The sequence below is a fragment of the Hippichthys cyanospilos genome, chromosome 2 (genome assembly GCF_059441005.1).
Source record: "Hippichthys cyanospilos isolate Australia breed blue-spotted pipefish chromosome 2, RoL_Hcya_1.0, whole genome shotgun sequence".
NCBI classification, from domain to species: Eukaryota; Metazoa; Chordata; class Actinopteri; order Syngnathiformes; family Syngnathidae; genus Hippichthys; species Hippichthys cyanospilos.
Window position 1 is genome coordinate 34477197 of NC_142370.1, and position 12842 is coordinate 34490038.

The 12842-nt window shown below is 41.1% G+C and overlaps 1 protein-coding gene across 1 annotated transcript in view; it reads left to right on the forward strand.

Annotated features, from left to right (window-relative positions):
* mtor (mechanistic target of rapamycin kinase) overlaps positions 1 to 12842 on the forward strand; it is an 83361-nt gene that overhangs the window by 5053 nt on the left and 65466 nt on the right. The window contains exons 8-21 of the mRNA XM_088405649.1: positions 121 to 229; positions 435 to 618; positions 1127 to 1255; positions 1415 to 1659; positions 2016 to 2225; positions 2328 to 2533; positions 3030 to 3152; positions 3282 to 3365; positions 3749 to 3841; positions 4741 to 4875; positions 5782 to 5911; positions 7799 to 8049; positions 8146 to 8232; positions 11712 to 11879. Coding sequence (XP_088261775.1) covers positions 121 to 229; positions 435 to 618; positions 1127 to 1255; positions 1415 to 1659; positions 2016 to 2225; positions 2328 to 2533; positions 3030 to 3152; positions 3282 to 3365; positions 3749 to 3841; positions 4741 to 4875; positions 5782 to 5911; positions 7799 to 8049; positions 8146 to 8232; positions 11712 to 11879 — 2154 coding nt within the window. The remainder of the gene's footprint in view (positions 1 to 120; positions 230 to 434; positions 619 to 1126; positions 1256 to 1414; positions 1660 to 2015; positions 2226 to 2327; positions 2534 to 3029; positions 3153 to 3281; positions 3366 to 3748; positions 3842 to 4740; positions 4876 to 5781; positions 5912 to 7798; positions 8050 to 8145; positions 8233 to 11711; positions 11880 to 12842) is intronic.

Consider the following 12842-nt stretch of genomic DNA (forward strand, 5'->3'; position numbering starts at 1 on the left):
GCATCAATATAGTCAAAGCCATTCAAAGTCGTATGGCTTATCCAAGCGCTCTTAATCAAAAAGACAATTGTATCGGCAGCATGAATTTTAAATATACTCTTAACTGTGCATTTTCTCCAGGTGTGTCGATGGGTTTTAAAATACAGAACCAGTAAGAATCCCCTCATCCAGATGACCATACTAAATCTACTTCCACGACTCGGTGCATTCCAGCCCCATACTTTTACTGGTGAGTCCAGTTCATATTTAAGAAAAAAAAAAGTTCATTTGACCGTGCAAAAGATATTTCAAACATGTTGTTTTTACTGATTTCCCTTTGTCAGTGCAGTACTCGTATTTTTTGAGTACAAGTTACAACTTACTTGCGCTTCACCATTTTCGCATATGTCTGCCGGCACACATGTGTTAATCTAGTATTTACATGTGCGTTACAGACCAATACCTATCAGACACTATGGGCTATCTACTGGGCAGTCTGAAGAAGGAGAAGGAACGCACAGCAGCCTTCCAGGCTTTGGGCTTGCTGGTGGTGGCCGTCCGAGCCGAAATCCAGCCCTATCTTTCCAAAATTCTGGAGATTATAAAGGCGGCTCTACCGCCTAAGGATTTCGCTCACAAGTCAGTACAGCGGGGTCTTCGGTTTACATTATTAATCATGTATGACCTTTTGAAGCTACAAACGTTGTGCGGAGCTGGTTTTTGCCGTGGTGTAAAACGTATGTCCTTTGATTTATACGTGCGCATGTACGGTCTTTATGTAAGGTAGTCATTTTCGTTTTTGTCAGTTTTAGGCTTCCTCTTAGCTTTTCTAGTCTAATAGTAGTAATAGTGTAACTGTTGAAATTTATCTAGTTTTTATTTGTCAACAGTATGCTGTTTCACATTTAATTATAGTTTTCATCGCATGACCGGCATTGCGGTTGCATGACTGTCTCGTCTGCCTCATATTTCATCATCATTTTCGTTTACGACAACAACACTACACATGTATATGTGTGGCCAAATCATATGTGGCCAAAATATTAGAATGAAAGTCACAATGACTGATTGGGCACTCCTGTTTATTTACTTTCTGTTGGAAGACTTGTCCAATAAGTTATTTCCTTTTTCCATCTTTCATGCGCAGGAGGCAGAAGTCCATCCAGGTGGATGCCACCGTGTTCACGTGTATCAGCATGCTTTCTCGGGCTATGGGGCCCAGCATCCAACCGGACATCAAGGAGCTGTTGGAGCCCATGCTCGCCGTGGGCCTCAGGTATCATCCACACTAAAGCCTGCTATATTTTGGTGCTTGAAATGGTTGAATTTGGAGTTTTTAAGGTGCGAAATCTCGAGAATTTTGCTTAGCTTGCTTTCAAGTGCGTGAAATCCAATCTTGGCGCATCACTTCAACTTTTGCTCATTTTTTTTCCAGTCCTGCGTTGACAGCGGTACTGTACGATCTGAGCCGTCAGATCCCGCAGCTGAAGAAAGACATCCAGGACGGGCTTCTGAAAATGCTCTCGCTGGTTCTGATGCACAAGCCGTTACGTCACCCGGGCATGCCCAAAGGCTTGGCTCACCAGCTGGCATCTCCAAGCCTGACCAACATCCCCGAGGCCAGTGACGTTGGCAGCATCACACTCGCTCTGCGCACTTTGGGCAGCTTTGAGTTTGAAGGTATGAGCCGTGACATTGGCTTGATTTCAAGTGCTGATGGCATGCTGCGACCTATTTGCGTGAGTGCTTTTAGGTGGCCGGTGAAGAGAAGACCTTCGTGAACCACCAAAATAGCGATAACTTATTGCCACTTCAAATGAGACATTTTAGCAAAGCGTCAATGTTTACAAGCATATGCGGTGCCTTTGATCTTTTGTGCTCAGGCCAAAGCACTAATGTGAAAATATTGCTCTGGCACTGAATCAATTTTAGCTAGACTGTTCTGGTCGTCTTGGAAATACAGATAAAATGTCTATTTTTTGAAGCATGATATGGAATGAAGATGAATAAAATTTGCCCTTGTGCTCTTTCATCAGGACATTCCCTCACACAGTTTGTGCGACACTGTGCCGACCATTTCTTAAACAGTGAGCACAAGGAGATCCGAATGGAGGCGGCTCGCACCTGCTCCCGCCTCCTCACCCCCTCTATACACCCGATCAGCGGCCATGTTGTGAGCCAGACGGCGGTACAGGTTGTTGCGGATGTGCTGAGTAAACTTCTAGTGGTCGGCATCACGGACCCAGGTGACCTTTAACGGACGGGTGATTTGATTGATTGATCGATTGACCTCTTCTAAGGATGACATCATAACAGCGACTGTCACATGTTCCCCCATCTTTCCTCAGATCCAGACATCCGCTATTGCGTACTGGCGTCTCTAGACGAGCGCTTCGATGCCCACCTCGCCCAGGCGGAGAACCTGCAGGCGCTCTTCGTGGCCCTGAACGATGAGGTGTTTGAGATCAGGGAACTGGCGATCTGCACCATCGGACGTCTCAGCAGCATGAATCCGGCTTACGTCATGCCCTTTCTACGCAAGATGCTCATTCAGGTTGTAGAGGCTGAACATTGAATTTTGCGTGAATGCTAAGAGAATTGAAGTTGAAGAAAAGTCATTCTCTAATTTTTCAGTATTTCATACATGTGATTTCTTTTACGTTTTATTTAAGTCATATTAATGTTCTGAAATGTCATGCATCAACTTCACAAAGTTCAGTATTTGTGGTTGTGCTGTACCTGGCAAGTACCTCTAGAGGGCAGTAAATGCATTGCTATCAAATTTTGAACGGAGGAACTTTGACTCCAGTATGCAAGAAAGTCTACAGTCTACAGAGTGTTAAAATAGAATAATACAGGACGAATAACAATCATATCATGAAAAATCTAAACGATACTGTACTCTCACAAATGGACACACTTCTCAGACAAATTCTCAATCTTACAACACATTTCCTTTTTAATTTATCCCTCTATCGAATCTTAGACAAATTCACCATGCATGATTGAAACATGAAGTTTGAATGATTTCTATTTTTTTTTTCCTGCAGATCTTAACAGAGCTGGAACACAGCGGTGTTGGCAGAAACAAAGAGCAGAGCGCCCGTATGCTAGGTCACCTGGTGTCGAATGCCCCTCGCCTCATACGGCCCTACATGGAGCCTATACTTAAGGTACAATTGTACTGTTTTCCCTTAGTGGTGTGCATTTTACTATAAATTTACTTAGACTTCTGAAAAAGAGAATTGTTATGTGTCGAATATGTACACGTGGTTGCTAAAAGTCCTCTCTGCCTTTTTCAGGCCCTAATCCTCAAGTTGAAAGACCCAGACCCCAATCCCGGAGTGGTTATCAGTGTCCTAGCCACCATTGGCGAGTTGGCTCAGGTAAGATTTGAGGCGCTCTGTCCAAGTCACCAACGAGATCTCGAAGTAGGCAGTAGAAGGAGCCAACTGGAACCAAACCCAAACAAAAAAAATAAGCATGACCACAAGATAGCATTTTAACTTGCAAAGGTTGTGAATATATCGAGACGCAAAAATTTATTTTTCCTAGTCATCAGTGCTGCTGAGTACACAAACAATAAATACATCGAAAAAGCTTTTTTCAAGATGATGTATTTACTGCAAACACCCAGAGAATATTCTAACACTAATTTGTCAAATAAGGAAAATATGAGCGGACCAATTAGCAAGGCAATTTTTAAAAAAGAATGTGAGGGTACGCTATTGGAAAAGAAACATGACGAATCCTGTGTTATTTTGTGTAGGTGAGCGGTCTGGAGATGAGGAAGTGGATGGATGAGCTTTTTCCTATTATCATGGACATGCTGCAGGACTCGTCCTCATTGGCTAAGCGACAGGTATGTCAACTTGTACATGTCGACCTCGCTTATTAGTCCACCCCCGTCTTCCTTTTTTTCAATTGCAATTTTGGTGAATTTGACAAAAACGTGATTTTAAGTCTACTCTTGACTTTAGTTGTTACATACAGTAGATCATGGCTGCCCAAATAAAACACATGGCAAAATTGACAAAATTTCAGTACTTTTAGGGGCATTGTACATGTGCACGTAGACGCAAATGCTGAAACTGATGTCGAAAGAATAAAATTAGGTTTCAATGCTTTATTTTTTGACACAGCTTAATATGAATTTGTCTAAAAGCCTTAAAAGGCATCATCACTGACATCCCAAGTAGATCCTCCCATTTCAATGTATGGTTATTTGGGACGTGCTCTTTTTCCTCCTTGCTATCTCATCACAGGTAGTCAAATGATTTGCTAATCATCTTACTTGGGATATCCTCTCAAGCTTTCCATGTGGCGAGATCAGCGCATGCAAGGTTGCTCTTCACTGTATCCCCTCAACCACCCCTCCCCAACCTGCTGACATTCTGCCTGCAGCAGCTAGTTTAAGCACATGTCCAACGGCTGAAGGAGACAAGTCAAGCATTTTCCTGTACATTATGCGTCAAACAAAGAAGCGATTGACGGAAGTGCATTTTCGCGATATTCCTGTGCAACGGAATCATACTATATCGGCGGTATATTTAATCATTTTAAGCCTTGTAAATCACACAATGTTACCTTTTTCGCTTTCAAATGAATGCTATTCAAACACAGATATGTGGAGAAAATCGGTCTGTTCGGCTATTCGGCCATAAGTGGAACCCCCAATATGGCGGTTGAAAATGAGGGGGGAAAAAACAACTCAACTTGTACTCGTAGAAATACGGTAATATGCGTCCGACTTTCCACCAGGTGGCGTTGTGGACCTTGGGCCAACAGGTGGCCAGCACAGGCTACGTAGTGGACCCCTACCGAAAGTACCCTTCCCTTCTGGAGGTGCTGCTCAACTTCCTGAAAACGGAGCAGAATCAGGGCATCAGGAGAGAGGTATGCGCACGGTTGCCTCTGTCCTCTTGTGTTTGTCACACTTTCCTTAGTAGCAACATGAGCGTGAGTGATTTGTAATGAGGCCGAGCTGTTCACATATGCTCAACAAATTAAGGCTTGTCTGTTTGGATTTCAACCACTGAGTCATCATCACAGGAATACAAACACTGCACGATTCTTCCCTACTTTTCCATAGAGACCTGAAACTTTTTGAGTCATGATGTAATCGCTAATTGTTTGTTTTCCTACCTGTTACATAACAAGAGACTCGGGGAATGCATTACGTACGAATGAAGAATACGATAAACACACAAATTGACCAGATAATAGCTAAAAAAAAAAGTAACAAGGGGGGGAAAAAAGCCCACATTTGTCAAGGAAGTGGCTACCGCCCATATATATATATATGTGTATATATAAATAAGTGGACGAGACTCATCAATGTATGTATGCAGTTATTGTAAAAATATATGGTACACCACTCATTTAGCATTCTGCCACTTTTGGAAAATCTCGATTTCATGATAAGGTAGCTTTTCAAATGTTCAATTTTTTAAATGACGAATTAATCGAGTGAATAAGATTTTTTAATGTATTTATTTTGCCCAACCCTGGAAGGTGTACATAAAAAAGACTGGATTTAACAAGGAATCCAAGTTGGGCATCACAGCCTTAGTAGTTAGAGGCGTGAAGTATCATTCAGATCCTACACTTCCAGTTACGCGGAAATAAATGAGAAAAACATTTGAGGTGCTGCTATGCTGTGATAGCTTGGGTGGGGGTCGATGCTCTGCTATTGCTCTTGAGGCTTGTCTGCTTCAAGAAAATACTCATTAATAATTGCGGATTTCCACCACATAGAAGATGACTTACCGTCATGGTGTGTATTCCCCCCCTACTCTCCAGGCCATCCGTGTTCTAGGTCTGCTTGGAGCTCTGGACCCGTACAAGCACAAGGTGAACATTGGCATGATCGACCAGTCACGAGACGCCTCTGCAGTCAGCCTTTCGGAATCCAAGTCCAGTCAGGATTCCGGTATGCCTATAAACACTCTGACTAATCTCCGTGTAGGCAGCGCTTTTTTATTGTGCTCTGAATATTGATTAGTTAAACACTGTCATTTTTTTGATCTTCAAAAAAAAAAAAAGTAGCATTAAATTCTCAGCAGCTGGAAAGTTTGTTCCGTACACCCACATCATGGAACGAACTCTCTGAAAAATTCTCACTGATCATTATTCACATATGGGTACAGTGAGCCGTCTTTTTTTGGTATATATTTGAGTAGGTGTAATAGCCGCCTTATTACGTTAGCCATAATGGAAATATGCAATGTCTGCCAGATTTGAACATGCTTGCTGACTATAGGACATTTGTAGCCATAATAGATCAGGTTTGGATTTAAACGTGAAAATATTTATTTCAACGAGGCATGGAGGACACGGTGCATTTGCAAATGTAAATGTCGTTTGGATGGCCAAACGCTTTGTGAAATAGGTAGCTGGGGTTGGTTTCAACACGGGATCTACATGTAACCATGCACGTAGAGGACCTCCGTCTTACAGTATGATAATAGTCTTACCAGATTGTTCTTAAACTTGAACGTAGTCCAGCCAGACCTGAGGGATCAGGTTGGATGTGTTGGCAGATTTATTAGGGTCATCTTGTGGCGTGTGGGTTTTTAGGGCACCGATTTCGCCTGTCACATTTTTCATTGCTTCTGCCCATCGCTTTTTTTTTTTATTACTCTTGCTATGGCTCAAAGTTGCAAAATATTTTTCCACCATTTCAGTAAAACTTCATGTAACTGCATTGATGACTTAGTTTTGAACTAAACGGAGACCGTGATGATTAGCTCGCTTCTGCAAAAAGTTCGAATAATGGGAGACATAAGGACAAAGCTTCTCTCCTTAGTCTGTAGGCCTAGTGACAGTCTGTTACTGTATGTCTGCAGCCCTGAGCCTTCAGGGAGCTGAGCTGTCTTGCAGAAGCTCAGCGAGATCCAGAATATCACATATCTGTCTATTATCAGACATCTGTCTAGTTCTCCACATCTAAATGGACACACGATTACTAGGCGCATCACCTGTGGAAAAAAAAGATTCACCGAAGGGGAAAAAAATATACAAAACTTTTGAGAGACGTAGGAATGAATAGTCAAACAACAGCTGTCATTTGAACTTTGATATGATGGTATGTCAAGGTAATGACTTATTACAAAAGCAGCAATTACTCGAAGTTTTTGAATACCAAGCGCTTCAAAAGCACATTTTTGGTGTACTGTTACTCTGATATTACACGCTCCCCCGGTTTGCTGACGGGTGGATGGATGATATGGCTAACATGGCTAATTACTGGATGGATGGATATGACTAATATCTCGGTGGATGGATGGATATGGTTAATGATAGGATGATGGATGCTTTTAACATTTTTTTTATGTCAACTGAAAACGACATCATGTGTGGTAAAAGCTCTGGCAACCAACAATCATGACAGCTTCTCAGCATCACATGACCAAGAAGTGAGCCTTAATTGGCTGTTACCTGAGCCTTGCGCACATGTGATGCCATTTGCGGTCGACGGCATCTAGAAAACATCGTTTTAATAGTTTTGACAATAGACATGAAAAATTATTATCGAATTTTTGAAAAATCTAACTTTTTACTCTGAAAGCGAAATAAATGGACTTTACCTTTAGGCGAGTTATGCAAAAGCTACGAATAGTTGTTTTTGTTTTTTTCCTGAAATGCTGTAAATCTTTGTGGGATCAGTTCCCGTCGCATTCAATTCCCATTCACAATGGAAAGCTCACGCTGCGCGGATTGACTGAGAACGACAACTCGACTGCCCCTAATATATGTTCCGGTCACTGGTATTTCCATCACGTCCCGTGGATGACCTTAGATTCCCTTTTCATCCCAGCCGACTACAGCACCAGTGAGATGCTGGTCAACATGGGAAACCTGCCCCTGGATGAGTTTTACCCCGCCGTGGCCATCGTCACTCTGATGCGCATCCTGAGAGATCCGTCACTGTCAAACCACCACACCATGGTGGTCCAGGCCGTTACCTTTATTTTCAAGTCTCTGGGCCTCAAGTGCGTCCAGTTCCTACCGCAGGTCATGCCCACCTTTCTCAACGTGATTCGCGTCTGCGATGCCAGTATTCGAGAGGTAGGTGGCACCACCGGTGGGTCGGAACGCCTTCAAGACCGTTCCGGGCTCTAATTCACACAGACAATCTGGCCTTTCCACCTTGTGTTTCTCCAGTTCCTTTTTCAGCAGATGGGAATGGTCGTCTGCTTCGTAAAGATCCACATCCGCCCGTACATGGATGACATATTCACCCTCATCAGAGTGAGTAATTGTTTACTTTCCAACCGTCTAATTAGCCCCCCTTCATCACTGAGGATGTTCCAGTGATTTAATATGTCACGCATGAGATGAGCAATGGGGTGGAGGGACGACCTCAGGAGAAGCTTGCGGCAAGGAACTCGCACCACTTGCAGATGTTTTGGGGAATTCTCTCATTTGCAACATGTTTATTGATTAGTCATCCGGTCCCATTAGAAATTGTTTTCAGCGCATCCTAGAGCAAAATACCTTTAGGGATGCATTGAATTTTTTTACGCTATCTGTTTTGTTCTTAGAAGTAGCAGAGGCTGCTTAGAGCAATGGTGTATATTATTACCGAACGGCTTTAACAATACTATTTTATAGTCGTTTTATTTTCTCTAGGTTTTGGTCGTCGGATCCACATGTCATGAAAGAGATTAAAAAAAAAAAAGTGAGGCAAATGCTGGTATTCCCTGTCCTTCAGTTTGCAAAACAAGAAACACCGAGTCGTCTTTTTGTTCAAATGTCCAAACAGCAATAAGCTTTTAGGTAGACGTTGTGTTCTCTACTTGACTACTGTAACTCGATCAGGGCCTCTATGAATGACGTCTGGCCCCCACGTCACATTACAGAGCAGGTTATTACACAATGTATCACTCAAGCAGAATCCTGTCAAATGTGCTCCTTCAATTCTTTCCATTTAGCTTTCAGCCTCACATTTGGTGTGAATAACACTTCACTTAGGTATTGGTCTGAGTTATGTCATCTAAAACATCTAGTTCGTTCTCATTTTTAAAACCAACAATGTAGAGTTGTCAGAATGAATTGGCAGATAATCGATTATCTTGATTAATAATAATCAATTGTTGATTTTTTTTTTTTTTTTATTCACTAAACAATACGCCGTGGAGAACAATGAAAGGTAATGCTCGAAATGAGAAATAAGTGGTGCTGTAATACACCCCAATGCAAAATAAAACTCGATCCGATGGATTGAGGGGATAATCGATAGAATTGATTGTCATTGTTGTGGGGTATTTTTCAGTCGCATCGATCATGATTTTATATGACAGCTAAATCCTTGATTCCTCTACCTGCGCACAAAACCACCCGTCATGCACATAATTAAATTAGCGAGTCCCAAAATATCAAATAACTGTCCTTTATTGGCGCTTGCTCGCAATGTTAAAAACACTTTTTCAATGGTGATAAACCCTGCAGAGAAATAATTGAGAGAACTGTGCTACTGTGTCTTAAGTCCCACTCAGTTAATAAAAGACGAGTGAAACAAAGAATCTATTCAGTTTTTTTTTTAGTTTTTTTTTTCCCTTCAGCCTCCCCGCTGTATCCAGATGAGGAAGCTGGAATAGTCATTCTGAATGTGCACTCATTTGCCCTCTAGTCAGCAGCCGCAGGCGGGCGAGGCGAGGCGGGGAGTCAGCATTTGCCCGCTAGCCACGTGACCAAAATCGCCTCCACCCGTTCGTGGTACTTCGGGGGCTCTGGTTTAAAAGGGCTCTCTCATGAAAAGTGAACTTTTAACCATCTCTCTAATGTCAGTAAAACGCCTGTTTTTGGACACCTCCATTCATCCGTGACCCTCAAAATGAAGTAATATTATTGACAGAGCAGCGTTCAACTCATTTTGTTTCAGTTCATTCAGTTTTGCAAGCTTAATGCAAACATATGCAAAATGCCATTGAAGAATAAATGGAAATGAAAAATGATTTGGTAATTCTAAATCTAAAGATCAAGACGATGGCTGGATGAATGTTTCGCGACCGACGTTATCACATCATAAAGGGGGTGCGGCAGCCACACGGTGAGAGGCGCGGCTTCAGTAAACAAGACGTTTCACTTCCTGGTTATTAAATGTGGCCAATGTGCCAAAAGTAATTTATATGCTTATGTTTAATTGCAAATGTAAAAATATCAAGATCCTTTAACTCCAGAGGCCAGTACCCGATAGACATAAGCAACTATTCTTGAAATTGTGTCACGATGGTCACAGAAGTCTGATGTAATGTGACTTCCCAGTAAATCTCCCCCTGCAGCCGGCCGCACCTATTATTGTGATGCTCCCTTTTCCGAGATCCAGCACACAAAATCTTGCTAAACTCAAAGGAAATACTTTTTGTCCTATCTTCCCAGAACCATACAAATCTTCAGCACTAGACCAGATGCGCTCGCTCTGATATTATATACCGCACATAAAAAAATTACACTCTATCTCCCATAATTCGAATAACATTTAATAAGGTCACTCATATTGTGGAGCAAGCTTCAACTTAGTCTTCTGTTTTTTCACTTATTATCCTAGTGTGTGTCATCTTTTGGATAGTCTCGTAGACTTTAAGTTTACGATCGTTTTGACCACAAAATGATGTTTTGCTGTCTGGTAAGGTATTTTTTGAGGGCCATATCTGATATCACTAAACATTTATATTCAGCTAATGTCAGAAACGACCCACACGCACACATGAGCAGAAACCACAAGTTTGGACAGCAACAAAAAGAGTAAGTCGGAGCTGTCAAAATTATTTGATCAAAAACGACTAAGTGATTATCAAATAAATCGAAAAACAGCTGATAATCGAGTAATTGTTTAGAGCCATAATTTAAAAGAGTCCAAATCCCCCGATTTCAGCCTCTCAACAGATTTGTGTAGTCCTCCAAGAAAAGAGGCTGATGAGCTTTTATGTTTGTTCAAAAGTAGATATTTGCTTTTGGTTTGGGGAAAATATGACGACCAGTAAACAGATAAGTTTTGAAAATAAAGGTGAGTACATCAACCTCTCTTCTTTGATTTAGCTTAATTATTTAGTTTTTAATCACTATATACAAAACCAAATAAATGATAATGTGCAAATACATTATAATTGTGGAAGAAAATGGTAACATTATTTTTAAAATGTGACTATTTAATAGAATCCCCATTACCAATATGGTCCAATAACCATTTGTTATAGCATTTTCTTGTATCCTAAGTGGTGTTTCTAAATTTTTCAACTCCAAAACAATACTTAATAAGCAACGATATTTAGTTAGTAATCTAATTTGGGGGAAAATGATTTTGTCACGCATAACAAAACATCAACTTTAATCCGATAATTCAATTAATCGATCGATTGTTTGATCGGGCAATCGATTCTAAAAATATTCAATAGGGACACTCCTGCAGTAAATCGGAATAACTTCAGTAAACAAATAAATGTGAACAACATCTGCAGATACCCCAATCATTTTTATCTACATTTGAAATAAGATTGTTTCTAATTTTAGGATATCTTCTTCCTAATTACTTAGTTATTCATACTTTGAACAAGAACACAAATCCAGCTCAAGAGTGCAGTTGTGTCTGTCACGCTTGAAATTCATGTCAGCCCATAAAACGTCTCAATATGTATCATGCTCATCTGTGTCTTTACAAATACATCCATCCTGTTTTGTTATATCCTTGCTATTATTGGATGAACTAAAGTCCGCTTTTTGTTTTGCAGGAGTACTGGACACCAAACAATCCCATGCAGAACACCATCATCCTTCTGATCGAGCAGATTGTGGTGGCGCTCGGGGGAGAGTTCAAACTTTATCTGCCGCAGCTCATCCCGCACATGTTGCGTGTCTTCATGCATGACAACAGCACCGGGCGCGGTGTTACCATTAAGGTAAGTGCAGGCCGGTGCGCCCAACAAAAACCGCAGGAAACATTAGCTTCCCGTGTTCAGCTCTATGGTTTTATTTGAGACGAAACGTATTGTAGAAATTTCACCGATAACGCCATAAAGTTGGGTCAGCGGCAGAATCGGCGGAATCGGAATGAAGAAATGATTGAGAACAGCCTCGTGTGGGAGAGAAACTACATGCCAGCTTCTGGTTTTGGGGTTTTAGAAGTACGAGTGATATCGCTATCAATTATCGTAACAACTCAAAGTTCAGTATCGGTCTAAAAAACTGAAAATTCAAAATGCAATTGCCTGCTTACATCTTCTCTTCAAAAGACTGAACATGTCTTCAACAATAGCATCTTCATCTGTCTCTTTTTGTTTAATTGATTGATTATTTTAGTGAACATATAACCACATTGCATATGATATATGAAATATACACATGAAAAACTTTCATATGTGTTCTAATATACATACAGTAATTCCCTGACGCAGCTGCGTATAAGATGCGCCCTTAATTTTGGGGGTCAAATTCTGGTATTTTCGCACCAATGGCAACAATGTAAAAACTATAGCGAAATAGAATAAACCCCATCTTTTATGAATTCTAAAGATGTGAATCAATGGCTGTGCTCAAAGAGAGTTTTAAAAATATAGTATTAAAAATACAAAAGTGACTATCATTCCCAAATATGACACACTTTTTATTCCTAAAAAATGAAGGCCACTTGTTTTAGGTTAGGCGCGTGTTGTAACTTTCAATTTTCCTCTCAAATCTCAAAATCACGGTAAAAGCCGCAATGACATTGTCATACGCGAAATGGAATGCGTCCGGCGCGGTTGCCCTCGCTACTCGCTTAAGTATTAGATAACAGCGGTCTATAGGCTGGGTCATCTATGTGTCAGATCTGGCTTTCAATTTGACTCTAGAGGATCGGGAGCTGCACAAAATTTAGGGAAATG